Source organism: Neoarthrinium moseri, assembly GCF_022829205.1.
Source record: "Neoarthrinium moseri strain CBS 164.80 chromosome Unknown scaffold5_Wmoseri_CBS_16480, whole genome shotgun sequence".
Taxonomy (NCBI): Eukaryota; Fungi; Ascomycota; class Sordariomycetes; order Amphisphaeriales; family Apiosporaceae; genus Neoarthrinium; species Neoarthrinium moseri.
Window position 1 is genome coordinate 999,816 of NW_026055119.1, and position 15,597 is coordinate 1,015,412.

The following is a 15,597-nucleotide window of genomic DNA, read 5'->3' on the forward strand; positions in this document are numbered from 1 at the left end:
ATACAGGATGGAGATTCAAGTGGAACAAATCGGATTCGAATCCTAGTTCTTGCCAGCTCCCCAAAACTCCTTACATGTGTGTAATCAAATGTCCGATTCCAAAGCCCGATGCTCTTTACAGCTCAGACATAACTTCGACCTCTTCGGCATACTCCTTACCCCACGGGCCGAAGAATTCCGTGAATGCACTCTCCAACACCTTGTCGGAGAGCTGCATGTGGTCGCCGGGGGTCGTCCGGAACTTCAGGCCGCCCTTGCGGTCCAGCTTCCTCAAGCCCAGCCAGTCCTCCTCGTAGATCTTCCTCGCCCTCAGCGGGATGCGCTTCTCGCCAATGACCTCCTCAAACCAGGCCGTCTCCTTGGGGATGACGGTCTTGTCGTCCTCGAACATGTACATGACGAAGTTGTCGAGCTTGGCAATGTTCTCGGCATACGTCTCGTTCTTGAGGACGCGCTCGTTGTTGATGTCGGCGAGGAAGTTGGAGTGCTCCAGGTAGTTGTCGAGATCCTCCGGGTCGCGGAAGTACTGCGCGGGCACCAGGTGCGACTGCACGTACTGGCTAAAGGTGTTCCCGTGGAGGAGGGCCATGGCGCCCTTGCAGAGCCAGTCGGTAGGCCCGCAGGCGCGGTAGTCGACGATGCCGTTGTGCTGACTGCCGAAAGTGAGCAGATTGCGGACGGGCGGGTAGTTGCAGCGCTCGACATAGGCGCGCAGAAACTGGCCGCCCTGGCTGAAGCCGACAGCGTCGACGGCGGGTGCGGTGCTCAGGATCGGGTGAGCTGCCAGGTCGGCGCACACCTTGTCGACCTGCTCGGTGACATTGCCCCAGAAGGTGGCCGTCTGGTCGCCAGAGGCTTGTTCGTCCAGCTTGACATAGTAGACCAGCGTGCCTTCGTTCAGAGACTCGATCAGCGAACCGACGGACTGGATGCCCTCGTTGGCGAAGTTGTCGCCCAGGCCATGCCAGATGATGACGGGCAGAGGCGTGTCGTTGGGTTCATCGCTCGTGTCGGAACCAAGCGGACGTTGGGTCTTCTGCCTGGCGACGCTGAGAGTGGCGAGTGGGAGTAGTGATAAGAAATGACGTAGCGACGGCATGGCGCTTGTTCCTCCAGATGAGGGATGCTTCTGGCGATATGTCTCGTATGCAAGGTAGGTAGAGCAACAAGCGGACGAGGCCAGGTGTATACGGAGACTTTGAAGAACGGCCTTGTGAATCGATGCGCTTGTTGATCGTCGACGACGAAGGCTGTGTTGAATCCCACGGCGTTTCAGCGCCTGTGATAGGCAGCAAGTTGCAGGTTGTCATCATGGATACGTACTGTATCGGAGCTATGGTGGGCCCGAGCTTACCGGTCGGACGACTGCATTTCCACGTTGCTGCATAGCATTATTGTAGTCGGACCCCGTTATAAGCATATATATAGTCTCTCTGTGAGCCCCTACTTCACCGGATCGACCACAGAATTACGTCTCAAGCGAGTACTCAGGTTGAGAGATAGTCGAGAGGAGCGGATCCCGGTTCGTCCGCCAGTACGCTGCGACAAGGGAGTCAGGGTTCGTGGAGCAAGACTTGGAACGAGACGACGACTTCATTAATGATCTCGGTCTACCCATCTGTTTTGTTTTCCATGCCCGAACGCCATGCAAATGTTGTGATCTACGACATGTGGTACCCCGAACGCCTTGTATGAGCCGTGCGCAAGCGAGACTGCTAAGTGACACATTAAATATCAACCGCCTTCTTGGCAGCCGCCTTCTGCTTCTTGAGCTTGGCCTTCCTCTCTGCGATCTCCTTGTCGAGCTTGCTGTCGTCGCTCTCGGGTGCGGTCTTGGCCTTGGCCTTCTTGGCCTTCTTGGGGACGGGCGCAGCGTCCTCAGACGGCCCATCGAGAGACTTGCGCTTCTTGCCGATGTTGGCCTTCTCGGCGGCAGCCAATGCCTTGGCCTCCTCGGACTCGTTCGAAACGATATCCTTCTCACCGTCGAGCCACAGCTCTCCGGCAAGGTACACCGGGAGCGCCACGGTCTCGGGCCCCTTGAGGTAGATGCTGCGTACGTTCTTCTCCTTCTGGGGAACGTACTTCTCAATCAGGGTCTCGGCCACGGTCCTGGCGTTGGCGGCAACCTCCTCGGCCTTCCAGCCAGCGTAGCCGATGCGAATGGCCGTGTTTGTCGAGGGCGACAGATGCACAAGCGCGGCGCCGACTGCCTTCTCAATCTCGGCCGCCATCTCTGCTGGGGTACATGACCTGGCCTCGTCGTCCTTGGGCTTCTTCTCCTTCTTCCCATCGGCCTTGGGCTTGTTTCGCGACTCCAGGTTCACGGGGATGGGGCGCTTGGCGGTAGTCTTGAAGAATGTCTTTCCCAGCACCTTGGGCAGTCTGTTGATGATCCTCGAGTCGCCCAGGAAGACATCGTGCTCGGCGTACAGCTTGCGCTGCTCCTCGTACTGCTTAAACTTGGCCTGCAGCTTTCCTACGTCGATGACTCGTGTGATGCGCTTGCGCCATTCCTCTGGGAATTCCTCTGAGGCGATCAGGCTTCATTATAGGTCAGCCGGCTGTGCCTTTGGGTGCAAGAGGGTGTTTCATGGGTCTTACTTCTTGTAGTGGCGCTGAGGGTCGGCGCTGATCAGGCAGACACTGACCTCGGGGTCGGTGTTCAGAGGATGCGGGAGCACAATCTTGCCGGGCTTGAGACGGTTGGTGTCTGAGATGTGGCGCTTCGTGGTCAGGGTCAGCCAGATGGGCTGCTCGCCGAGGGCGGTCTCATCGTCCGAGTCGGCCGCGAGGAGGTTCTTCTTGTCGGCGCTGGCGGCCTTCTCCTTGGACGCCTTCTTCATATGCGCCAGCAGGGCCTTGGAGGCCTTCAAGGTCTGGTCGGGGTCGACGACCTGGAGGGCCGAGTCCGACGACCGCAGCGTCATCTGCTTGGAAGGGGCCATGGTGAATGGGGCGGGCAATTGGCTTCCTCTGGAGTGTCAGGCGTGCGAATTGCTGCAGCAAAATGTTTGGATGCGACCCTTTGGACTTCTGCTCCAGAAACTTTTGGGACGTGGGGCGGGAAATTTTCGAGACGGCCGATAAGATAAGAACGGCAGAACGATTGGCTGCGGGCTGGAGCGGGCGCCCTTGTACCCCAGTCCTGCTTGCACCGCCACAACCCGACTTGTGCATCTTCCCCGGTTGCAGGTTGCCCAGCGCACAGCAGCCATAACTTGGCCGGAACACAGCCATTGGATACTCCACACTCACCCGCCACGGCACGCTACTGCGCCTCAGGCACGCATAGCTGCAACCAGCCATGGCGCCTAACGCTACCGCGCCCGTCTGGCCTGTCGCCTACCAGCTGCACCAGGATGATCAAGGCCGCAACATCGCCTGGCTCACGCGCGCTGACAGCCCAGAGTCGCCCGATTCACCTCTCACGCCCGTCTCGCCTCCCTCACCCGAGAGCATGGCCTCTCCCGCAGCCGGCCAGGCTGGCCAGACCTCGGGCAGCCAGAACGGTGATCGCCCGGCCATCCCTCACCCTGGCCGTGTCATTCTGAGCCGCCGCTACGTCGCCGAGGAGTACATTGATCGCGCCCTGCTGCTGGGCTGGACCGATCCCGCCAAGGAGATCAGCCGACGATTCGAGGGTGTCGACCTCATCTACTCGCTTGTCATCGAGTTTGGAATGTATGGCTCAAAGATCTTCTCTGTCCAGTGTGAACGGTCGCTAACGGCTCACCCAGCCCGGACAAGACCTATGATGCCGCATGCATCTTCTTTCACAGAATTCGCCTGATTCATGGTGATAAGGACTTCTTGACTCAGGACATCGCGATTGCCTGTCTGTTTGTTGCATGCAAGAGTGAGGACACGCTCAAGAAGTCACGCGAGCTCCTTTGCGCTGCCTACAACATGCGCATGCCCAACGACATCCGCACTCCCGATGATAAGGTGAGCCCAGTGTCACTGTCAGCTCTTGCTGGAGAACATGGACTGATGATTTCTCCCCCCCTACCTTGTTCTCAGATCTTCGACAAGCCTTCCCAGAACATCATCGCCCTTGAGCGCCTGGTCCTTGAGGCCATTGCCTTTGACTTCCGCGTCCACTACTCGCAGGAGGCCATTGTCAAGCTCCTCAAGAAGATTCTGACACAGGAAGAGGCTGATTACATCTGGGACATCGCCTACGACATGTCTCATGACCTCTACAAGACCTACATGCCCATCAAGGTCACCAAGTACGGCATAGGCTTCGCCGTCGTCGAGCTGGCCTCGCGCCTGACCGGCGAGCACACCGAGAAGGTCAAGTCCCTCAGCCTCAAGGAGTTTAGTGTCCCTCGTATGAGAGTTCGCCAGGGCTTGCTCGATCTTCTCAACCTCTACACCCAGCATCCTAAGCAGACCAAGGTTGGCCGTCGTTTTGATCTTGACAAGTTCATTCAGATCAAGATCGAGGTCAACAAGGAGATCGAGGAGGCAGGCCCTAACGCCCTGCCCAAGAGTCCCTGGGTCCTTCCCACAAACGAGGACCTGCACTCGATCCCCACCACCGGCTACGGCCAGGTCACTAACCGCTTCGTCTTCGACACCGACGAGGCTTATCGTGAGCAGGGCATCGTTCAGCAGCACTTCAACGACGAGTATGAGGAAGTTGAGATCGAGGTCGAGGAGGAGATTGGCGAGCTTTCTCATCCCCCCGACCGCCCCCACGACCGCCGAGACCACGGCGGACGAGGTGGTTATCGTGGTGGTCGAGGTGGTCGAGGCCACCGTGGCGGTCATGGTCGACACGGCCGCGATGACTGGGGCGGTCACCGCAACGACCACCGCCGACGCGGTGCGCCGTACTAGGCTGCTCATCATCGACCGCCAGCTTTTCCCCGCCACTTGTGCCGGCTGGGCTTTCTCAGGGATTCGTGGTTTTCACAGAAATGGCCTCAGTGGCTTTCTGCATGGCATGGCATGGCCTTTGTATTGCAAGTGCATTGTTGGCGTACAGGATGGATGATACCCCCAAAAACGTTTGATTTAGGACTTTCGTGTACACTACACGTGTAGCCAGTCAGTAGGGAATAGGACTCTGGTACCGGCTACACTTAGTTTCCTCCTGATTGCCGCTTCGATCAACGTATGTAACGTGATTTGTTCAAGTCTGCTTTTATTCCTGTTCTTCTTCTCCATCTCCATCAAATTGGCAGAACAAGCAGAGAAGTACGCCTTCTCATAACTCACGTTGACACGAGATTGCAACGGACTGTTCTTTTCCTGGTTCGTATATCTCGCTGCGAGGTAGCAGTGGATATGCGTCTAGAGGGCAGGTCACGAACAGCTATCCGTGCGACGGACCGCGAAGTATCTGGACCGGCCAACCGGGATTATGTGGTCTGGTCGATGTCGATGCCGGGAACACCGACAAGTCCTGAGTTTCTCGGCCAAGATGATGCATTACTTTACGTCCATTTGCTCTATTTCTTGCAGCGCTTCTTTATCATTCACACACGAGTTCGTGACTGCGTCTTGACTCTGCTCTGGGTTTGACTCTCGTACACTACCTGGTCTCAGAAATAGATTATTTTGTCAATATCATCCGGTCTGGTCTGATCTTGACCCGATCCCCACTCTTCACTTCGGCATGTCGATGACACGACAGACTAGCGAGAAATACCATGTCGTGCCACGCATATCCTCCACAAAAAATCTCCAAAATCACGCAACTTGAATAGGATATACAACGGCTGTTAGCCACATCCAAGCAAGGACTTTTGGCAGCTGCCGGACGATCCTCCGCTCTGATGCCGCCGAGTGAAACTGCATCCTCAGGGTCATGACTGAGCCACAGAAGCAAGCCCCAGGGCGCCAGCGCGCACATGGCGTGGGTGCAGAATCAGTAACTTATAACCCCCCGGACTATAGAAAACGTCGTGAATATGTTGCTCACGGACCGACTTTCGCAGACCGTGCGTGCAGTGCATCTATCCTTGATCGTCTGCGGAGAAACCTGTCACGAACGCCTCAGTGTCAACCTTAACTTGTGCTGCTGCATCTAGTTGGGACTTGAGGGGGATCCACCAACAGGCTCCGGGGTTCTTGTCATCGGGAAGTTGCCGAATGTCTAGTAACGGCCCAACGAGGTGTGGACCTGGGATGGTTGTCATGGTGCCTCGTCACCGTGATACTCTGTCGTTCACTTCGATCATCGGTACACTATGTATGGTTGCATCTCGTGGAATTCAAGATGTCCCAATAAGACATGGTTATCATTAATGACTTAAGCGAGCTCCTGCGCCTTGCGGGCGTTGTGCGGTGCCGGGGTGGTCTTACGTGACTGAACTATCGACACGACTGTCATTGTCTCGTCCAGGATTTTGGGGATTGACTGCCGTGACAGCGCGACGGCGGAGTTCATGTTTGCAAGGAGAAAAAATGTTGGTTGATTTGCAGCCCCCGCTGATGAAACATGGGGTCAGAGCTGCTGCAGAATGCGGTATACTCCACCTAGCGGATCGCGATTGAAGGAATTGGGAGCGTGTTGCGAACATTTGCAACTTGCATGGAGCCTCCCTCAAATCACCCAGTTAGGGAGCTCTGGGCAAGATGCTGCTCATCCGAACTCCTGTAGGAAGATACGAAATGCAAGGGGGAATGGCACAACTTTGCCGCCTTCAAGAAATCCGAGATGACAGGAACGCCAGAAGGAATGAGACAAGGACCGCGCCGTTTGGCCGAAATCCAGGCACAGCGCCACGCATACAGAAGGAATCGATATTGCAACAAAAGGTTGTTGGTCACATCTTGATGCGCATACTCGCCGCAAATGGAATGCCAATTCGACCACGCCGGACGTCTGACAGCTAGGGTTGATTACACCCTTCCACCGAGATCGAATTGTCTGATGTGCCTTACAATGGTGGGGGGCTTCTATCAATAGCAGTAGATGATCGTGGAGTTCCGGGGACGGGAATCCTATCTGTTCCCGGACTAGGCAGCTCAGGAACAGAGAATTAGATTGAGAGGTGGTCTGCGCGTACATGAGATTCGCTCGCTAAAGAGAGTTTCCCAGCGCTCTAGCTGAGCCGAGAAGAATACTGAGGGGATCGTGAGAAAACGTGGACGAATAGTGCCTTGTGTGGCAGCCACGGACTTTGACGTTGCACCCAGCGGTCGGGTGGCCTGCCAGGCACCCCACGATTGTCCGGAGGCAAGGAAGATCTTGGGATGGGCAGAGCAGGGTGTCGCACATCCGCGGTCAGCATGCATTGCTGGGTGGGCGCCGTTGAAGAGAGCGCACATGCGAACCAAAAGAACCATTTCGGTGGATGACAAGAGACATGACATCAAGTCCGCCAATTGCTGATTGCCGAAGCAGTCGTCGAAACAAGAGATAGTCATATGTCGCAGCTGAGCTGATACCGTGCCAACAGAGTTGCGTTTCGAAGGGCAGCTTATCCCAGCTCATATGGGCAAGGATTTCGATTCCTATTCGGGATATCAAGCTGGGGGTCGGGAGTGCCTAGCGCCGCTCTGTCTGTGCATGTGTGCGAATTATCCACAAGGCATCGTGACTACACCGCATCAAGGAATCAGCTCCAGCTCTGTGGTATCAGGGTGTGTCTGAGCGGCAACACCGATAGCTGATGTAGCGGTAGATCGATCGACGCATACAATCGATAGTTAGTGCTACCGCGGTCCTGAACGCTCCCGACCACGCCAGCGCCACCTCGAAGGCGGGGGAACGGGCCTGGGGCAAATCGTCGCAACTGTCGAACTCGGAACTTGCGCCCAGTCACGGCGCACGTTCGCCCTCATGAGATAGTCAGGAAGCACTTCCGAGGTCATTCGCTGGACGCCTGACCCCCTCTATCGTCGACAACCTCACGGCGGCGCCGGGTTGGTCGGGTGGTAGGGATGTTGGAGAGGGTTACAGTGCAGATTATAAGGTAAGCATAGTTTGGTTAAACCCCGTCCAACGTTATGCCAGGGAAAATATCCAGGGCGAGGGTGCAGTCCAATGCGAGGATGCAGGATCATATGGATCGCGCCTGCACAGACTCATATACATTCATACCAAAGGTACCCCCCATTGCAGGTAGCTACGGTAGACCGGCCATATCGCGAATCCCGCCGCCTCGCTTACAGCAGGCTGGCAGGTTGGCAACTTGTAATCGAGCGGTAATTTGAAGTCCACTGCAATCATTGGGGGCCGCAATTCATGGCCCGCATCTAAGTAACTCGTACGTAGCCCTTGCTTCCATGCCGAATGCTGAAGAATTCTAGCGTGTGGTCCTGCCTGGCTGGCTGGCTGGCTGGACCCTTGGCAGCCACTGGAGCAGCTCGCCGTCGGGTCCCTTGCACAAGCTTTTTGCAGCAGTTTCCAGTGATTTGCGGGTATGATATCAGTGTGCGGAGTCATCATCGACCCCTCGAATCAGATGCCAAATGGGAATCCCATCAGATTGGGAAACGTGACGACCCATCCAGCCCACGGTCCCCAAAGTGGCCTGGGTAACAGGGGGGGAACCGACGTTAGCCTGGTTAGCCCTGGAGAGATCCCGAGGATCACGTCCAGGAAGAGCACCAGTGGCCGGAGCATCAAACGAGAGCCCGGCGGCTCCTCCCATCAGCGGGCGGTCCGGATATTATTGTGTTCTAGACTGTTGGTTGCAGCTGGGGCTGGGCACACCGAAAAGAAAGAACTGTTGGTCTCTTGCTATCCAATGGATGTCTGTGGTACAAGCAAGGAGAAATCGAGATATCTACTGGGCACACTGGCTCGGCCCCTTGGGCGCTGCAGTGGTACACTGAACGGACTGGAGATGGATGGGCAAGTGGTGAGCGACGGCGCTGATGGTGTGCGAGCTCTTTGCGCCGGCCCCCAAGGCCCCCAATCCCCTTACCCGGCGACAACTCCAGCAGCCGATCCAAACTCGTTCGGGGAACTGGCTCGTGCCTCCAACGTTGGCTAGTGGCAAAGCGGTCGGCCAGCAGGCCAGCAGGGCCAAGGTGCTGCCCAGACCCTGCAGACAATGGGACCATGGAATTTAGTGTGGTCGCAAACTGGTATCAAAAACGACAGCGGGGGTTACGAGGTGCCACCCTAGCACTTGCAAAGGGCCATGGGTAGCTGCAAGGTCAGTTGCAGATGACTCTCCATGCGGGTAGGGATAGATCCATACCGCAATCTTACAACCCTTGAGTAAACGCTGGGCCCTGCTGGAAAGCAATCAAGACCTCTTAATTGGAAGGGGAGCCCGCTGTGCGCGTGGCACACATCTCGTACTTCTAAATCTAGAGAAGCTCCTGCGATGCGAGCCTTTTCTACTCTCCACTTCGCTTCGAACTGCCTATAGTCTAAGGGAAGAGTCGCTCCTACTAGTGAGGAAGCCGGCCGCGAATGTCTTGACTCGTAATGCGATGAGTGGAGGAAAGATCTTGACCATGGAATCATTGTAAGCTGAGCTGACCTTGCTTCCCTGCCTTGCCTTTCGGCGCCGGGAAAATCCACCACCCAGAGATGCGTGAGCTGATCAAGCATGCGTGCCATCAGTTCCATCACGACCGATTGTATGGAGTTGGGTAATACCATTTCTAGAGCTTCATTAGTTCTGAATGAGTATGTCCGGGAAGTACGGGAGGCCCGGGCTGACCTGGACGTGGTCTCTCGGGAGCTGCACTCGCTGCAGAGCGTGCTTGACTTATTGAAGGATGACGCTGGATCTCTGCCGTCGAAGGTCGCCACGGAGACCCCGGCGCTCTTGCAACAGTGTAACCTCGTCGTCAGCGAACTTGACGCCGACCTTCTAGCTCTCGACGGCAGTGCTCTTTCGAGACCGCAGAAACGATCGCAATGGATATCCAGGGGCAAGCAGCAGATGGCCGAGCTCGTACCAACGTTGGAAGCACATCGAGCGGTCTTAGGACTGGCACTAGACTTGGTCGGGGTGTATGTGACCAGAAAGCATCCCCGAGGACGTTGGCTAATCATTCACGCAGTACCGATGGTCGCGAACTGCACGATAGTACTGAGCAAGGGTACGACACGCGTGCCGAGAATGAGGAACGCCGGGCCGAGGTCCGCAACGAGGCCATCCGGATCGTTGAGGAGATGGCACAGCTGCGGGTGAAGTGGTCGAAGCAGTTCGATCCCTCTGGTCCCTACTTCCGCCTGTCTACCTACTGTGTCGCGTTGAAGGTCTACGCCAACTCCTTGATCCACAGTAAGGATGTCGAGGATGGCGCTTTCATTGGAGAAGGGCCGATGACAGGGGCATACGTGGGAGACTCGCCAGACAGCGCCATCGAGGTAAATGACGAGTCCTCATTCCGGGCCTTCGAGACGCCGCCAGAAATCGAATCTCCTGGTCTGACACCGGCAACTGCTGAGCAGTATATCCAGGACGTCAACGATTTGATGGACGAAATGATTGACGTTCCCAGCCGTGCCCCAACGCCACCCCCGAAGGATCTCAAGCGTCTTGTTAACCAACGTAATACGATGGTTTCCCCCTTTGAGCCACCTACCGTGGAGGCCGAGAACCTCTACGGAGTCGTCACCGAGATCAGCTCTCAGGGCAGGAAAGCATCGAATGGTCCGCCGCCTTCCAGGAGCGGCCGGCTTGGGCGTATATTTGGCCATATGAAGAATGCTCTGTCGGAAGCACCTACAACGTCAACGTCCTCCACATCATCGACAGAGGTTCGCCCCGTGACCCCCATTATGCAGGCCAGCCTCGTACGGAGAGGGAGCAGACGGTTGTCCACCTCGATCAGAAGGTTGCCGCTGTGGAGCACAGAGCTGGAGGAGCCCGAGGGTCCCGTAACTCCAGGCTCGAACGCGATCTTTGGGGTGTCGCTCGTGAAGAGTATGCAAGCAGCGAAGAGCTGTGCAAAGACTCACCACACCGGCAGCGGCTCATCGCGACGAGAGTTCCCGCTGTGCATCCACAAGTGTGTCAACTTCTTGATGAGCGAAGGCGTGAATGCGCCAGAAATATTTGCCGAGGCAGGCGATGGATTCCGCGTGCAGAAGCTCAAAGACACCTTCAGCCAAGCCCCCAAGTACGGCGAAGATGTCAACTGGGACAACTATGGCGTGTACGACGCTGCAGACATCGTCCTCCTCTTCCTCTCGCAGCTGCCTAGACCCCTGATCTCCGAGACCATTGCCAAGCGATGGATCTCGCTCTCGAAGCAGGCGACCCTGAGTGGCTCCCACGGTACGCGTCTGGACCAGTGCATCGACTTTTGGGAGGAGGCGCTCGGTGGGCTGCGGGGACCGGCCCGGAGCCTGCTGAAGTTGCTGCTGAACCTGTGGTCCTCGGTTGCCGACGCGGCCGATCAGAACGACATGACGGCCGAGAGATTAGCTGGTGTCCTCGTCAAGCCGCTCATGCACACGTCGTCCGAGAAGTATAGCACGGACTACATGCTTGCCCTGGCTTTCCTGATCCGGAAGCGCAGCGAATACACCATGATGTTGAACGAGGGCAGGAAGAGTCGAGCTGCCTGGTGATAGATCTTGCTTCCAAAATTGCGGGAGAGATCCGCCGCCGTGCCGCTGGTTAGTCCCAACTGGGAGGTTGGATCGTCCGTTCGTCGCAGGGGAGAACGAAAAAAGACGAAAAGAATTGAAACCGGTCATTGGCCAGCCTTTGGAACCATGCCAACCCAATTACACGCCGAAACTACATTACACCTTTTTCGAATTTCCTATGTCGCAAGCCATGATTTGGCCTACCCACGAGCTATGGAGGATATACCCGGATACCATTTGATGACCTCCAACACTTCCGGTCTAACGAGATCCCTAATATTCGAATTAGAGCCTGGGACTCTACTGGCTCTAGCTTTGTCCTTGGGCGATAGTAGCTGTTGAAGAGGTGCAGCGTCAACATTTGTGGAGCAGACACGGACGAAACCGTTTTTTGCGGGAGGCTGGGTTTCTTCCGAGAACCATCGACAGGAGCGAGAGACGAACCATGACTTGAACAAAAGAGAGACACTCTATGAAGGGACTCTAGTCACTTTATTTCGGGAGTTGATGGGGGTGTTCCTGTGATTTTCTGTTTCTGGATTTTTCTGTTTTCCGTCCACGCCTGCGCAAACCGCACATGATACCAAAACCCGAGTAAACATTTACTCCAGTATAGTTTCTGATTTAACGAATACCACCCAGCGCGAATAAAAAAAGCCTTTCTCCTGTTCCACGCATCACTTGCTCATTCGCAAAATTGCAATGTTACTCCGACAAGAAAAGTCTGCTGGTCTTTCTATGATCACGCCGTGCCGCAGGATCTTCACCCTCGGTCTAGATGCCGCATGCGATCAGGTGGGGACGGAGGAGCGCGATCGTGGTGGGATGCGCTGAACGAGTCGCCCGAATAACCGCGCATGCACGTAATTAATCCGAAGTTGGCACAGGTGATTGGCTACATCATCCTCCATGGAAGAAAAGGGAGAAGAATAAAATGGAAGAGAGGACGGAATCAGAGTTTGAGTATAATCGTGTCTCCAAGGGTTATGAATGACAACAGTATATAAATATGCTATTGCGTGGTATGGCCTGGGACGAAGGGGTCCTCACGACAGATAGAAGCGGTGCCATACCACACATAAATCTTATGGCAGGCGGTTCGCTTCAGCAGGCTGGCCACTATAGCGACATCGAATTTCCACTGTAAGAACTGCCAGACTCCACTAAACACGCTGGGCAGGAGGGAACGAAGGGAGCAAGAGGGAAGGAAAAAAAAAAGGGTTCGTTCCCTCGACGCGAGAACGCGCTCGCGTGCTTGGTGCGGTGCTGCAATTGAGGAGGCGGAGGGGGCGGGCGGGCCACTGTTTAAAACTGCCCACCGCCCTGGGTCCGGCTGTCACCTCACCTCAGACTCGTTTCCTCTTAGCCACGGGCCTCCTTGCTCGCGACCTGACTGACCGACCAGCCACTTCTGCAGACCCAGTGTGCAACCCTAAGCTTTTTTTCTTCCTCTTCTTGTCGGGCACCATTTTGGGCTGTTTACTTGTCGTTTCCGGCTCCGGGTTTTCCAGTTCATCTCGTCAACCCAAGGTCAAATTGCACGTCGGCTACGGGGGGAGCCTGGCTTATACGCAGTGGGGAGGGGCTTAATATCGGCTGGAACTGGGGAGAGCCAGATGCGCGTCACTGGCACCGCGAATCGGCACTAAGGAATCGCGTGTACCCTTGCAGACCGTGATACTCTCGTCTGCCACCAATTTTCTCACCACGCAGCATTTTCGACCTTCTTCCCACCTGGTCAATTCGGTCCTGCTCTACCGTGGCATGAGGTTTGTCCATTCAGAATGACCCCATCGCGAGAAAAAAGCCTGGCAGACGCCGCCCCGGCGGGCGAGCCCTCGCTGCCCGTGGCCTCGCCCACCAACACGCTGGCCGGCGTGAAGCGGCCTGCCACAGCCCTGCTGCCTCCCTTCGAGCCTCTGTCCTCTTCCCCGGGCCTGCCTCGCCCCTTCAAGAGACAAGCCCGTGCCGGATCCATTGGGGCAAGCATTCACAAGTATCCAACTCCCGTGCCGACTTCCAGCACGGGTATCCTGTCGTCGTCCCCACCACGCGTCCAGAGACCCGGCTTACAACGCGCCCTCTCCACCGTGTCAGAACGTGCACCCCTCTCGGCCGTGCCCGCCGTAGAGCTCAACGAGAACGGCGAGATGCTCCTGATGGGTCGGTCGAGCAACTCGTCCCACTACCAGCTCTCGGCCAACCGCCTCATCTCGCGTGTTCACGTCAAGGCGCGATATATCCCCGCCACGCTCCCACTCGAGCCGAACAAGGTCGAGATTATTTGCAACGGATGGAACGGATTGAAGCTGCACTGCCAGGGAAAGACGTGGGAGCTGGCCAAGGGTGACACCTTTACGTCGGAGACGGAGAATGCCGAAATCATGCTGGACGTGCAGGACGCGCGTGTCATGGTGCAATGGCCCAAGAGAGATCGCCACGAGTCCATAGCTAACCTCTCGGACTCCTCGTGGGACGACTCGCCGCGGTCGAGGCCGCATCGCAACGGCTCTGCATCCGACCTGCTCCAGTCGAGCCCTCTGCGCCGACAGACGCGTGTCAAGTCGCCAGAATCGCCCACACCTACAAGCAAACCGTCTTCGGCGACGTCCAGCTTCAACGCCCTGCTGCCAGACCACGATGCAAGTGACCAGGTGCAGATCTATGAGGATCCTGACGACGCGGAACCCGAGCTACCGCAGCCAGTGCCCGATGTTGACGCTTCGTTCGCACAGACCGAAATCACCAACAGCTTCTCGAGTGATCTGAGCGAGCCGGATGACGAGAACGATCCCGACGAGGAGAACGATCCCATTGTGCACTCTTTCGGACCGTTTGGGGCCAACTTGTCCAACCGACTCGCCGCGTTCACTGCCGAGTCCCCTCGTCAGCCGTCACGGATCTCGTCAGGCCACTCGACTGCTCACCCCTCTGCCGAGCCCGAGGAGCCCCCGATCAACGAGAAGATCGACGTGGCGGCCGTGACCAACCACGTCGTCAACCAGCTCGCGTTCTCACGGCTGTCGTCCAACCCCCTGTCGGGCATCATGAACAATCTGCCCACCGAGGAGAAGAAGGACCTGACCAAGTACGATCTGCGGAGAATTATCGAAGCCAACGACTGCATTGGTACTATTCGGCGATCGGGAAAAGACGCGGCGGGGAAACCCCTGGAGAGCGAGTATTACTATATTCCCGAGAAGGATACTGACGAGTCGCGGCGCGTTGCCGTGACGGATGGCCTGAGAAAGCCAAGCCTCAGAGCCTGTAGAAAACAACACAAGGTAAACCGCCGTCCCCTCGGGAGCGTGGAAGCACAGCTAACGTCCGCCAGCAATACTACTGGAAACGGCCGAAGACACCTTGAAGCCTCTGTAGACTTACCGACCTTGTACCTGCATAGCGGAGGTGCTCCCTGTTTCCCGAAGCAGTATACCCCCTTTCACTCGACTGTTGATCATTACCGCATGGGCATAGCGCCCGCCGCGTTGTCCCAGGCCGTGCATAGCAAGAGGCGTTCTGTGTTGTTGTTTCTTGTTTGGGTTCATTTGCCATTCCCTGTATCTTGCTGGGGGAGTATCGGTCCTCTTGATGGTTCTAGAGTACATGTTCGTCCTTTGGCCGGCTATGGCTCGCTGCTGGGTTCATTTCGCTTTGCATACGCCGAAACGACGCCTTGGAAGACCAGTGTGGGAAGGGACGAAGTGATGAGCCGAGGACCGACGTGGATGGATTGTACATACGCTGCTGAATTGAACTCTATGGATCTGTTAGCTGAAGATTCGCCTAATGCCGACATGTAGGACGTTAATGGCGATGCTGCCTAAGCGACACCAACCACAGAGTGGTGTGATGGTGGCTTGTTCATAGCAGTGCATGCACAGACTGACACATCGAAAGACGGAGAACAAGTGATGGGGCACACAGACGCTTACTAAAAGCCTCCGGACCAACTAATCACACGATATCTGGACGACCGTGTCAGACAGTCTGGCTGCCACGTGTCAGGAACTCGAGACAGACAAAGCACATCTGCATCCGGGCTGAGTGTGAAGTCTTACAAAGTTATG

At 56.4% G+C, this 15,597-nt stretch overlaps 5 protein-coding genes across 5 annotated transcripts; 3 read left to right on the top strand and 2 right to left on the bottom strand.

Moving 5' to 3' along the window:
- Positions 1-115: 115 nt before the first annotated feature.
- Positions 116-1,099, bottom strand: JN550_002507 (uncharacterized protein; the record flags this gene model as incomplete). The annotated part of the gene is made up of 1 exon (XM_049313810.1): positions 116-1,099. The coding sequence occupies one exon, from the start codon at positions 1,097-1,099 to the stop codon at positions 116-118; it is 984 nt and encodes a 327-aa protein (XP_049175798.1).
- Positions 1,100-1,727: 628 nt separating this feature from the next.
- On the bottom strand, positions 1,728-2,948 carry JN550_002508 (uncharacterized protein; the record flags this gene model as incomplete). Its single annotated transcript, XM_049313811.1, has 2 exons — positions 1,728-2,544; positions 2,605-2,948. 2 exons carry the CDS (start codon positions 2,946-2,948, stop codon positions 1,728-1,730), a joined length of 1,161 nt encoding a protein of 386 aa, XP_049175799.1.
- Positions 2,949-3,307: 359 nt separating this feature from the next.
- On the top strand, positions 3,308-4,848 carry JN550_002509 (uncharacterized protein; the record flags this gene model as incomplete). The annotated part of the gene is made up of 3 exons (XM_049313813.1): positions 3,308-3,684; positions 3,741-3,948; positions 4,024-4,848. The coding sequence occupies 3 exons, from the start codon at positions 3,308-3,310 to the stop codon at positions 4,846-4,848; spliced, it is 1,410 nt and encodes a 469-aa protein (XP_049175800.1).
- A 4,679-nt stretch (positions 4,849-9,527) lies between these two features.
- JN550_002510 (uncharacterized protein) lies at positions 9,528-11,506 on the top strand (the record flags this gene model as incomplete). Its single annotated transcript, XM_049313814.1, has 2 exons — positions 9,528-9,937; positions 9,988-11,506. The coding sequence occupies 2 exons, from the start codon at positions 9,528-9,530 to the stop codon at positions 11,504-11,506; spliced, it is 1,929 nt and encodes a 642-aa protein (XP_049175801.1).
- A 1,805-nt stretch (positions 11,507-13,311) lies between these two features.
- Positions 13,312-15,330, top strand: JN550_002511 (uncharacterized protein; the record flags this gene model as incomplete). The annotated part of the gene is made up of 1 exon (XM_049313815.1): positions 13,312-15,330. One exon carries the CDS (start codon positions 13,312-13,314, stop codon positions 15,328-15,330), a length of 2,019 nt encoding a protein of 672 aa, XP_049175802.1.
- Between the last annotated feature and the right edge of the window lie 267 nt (positions 15,331-15,597).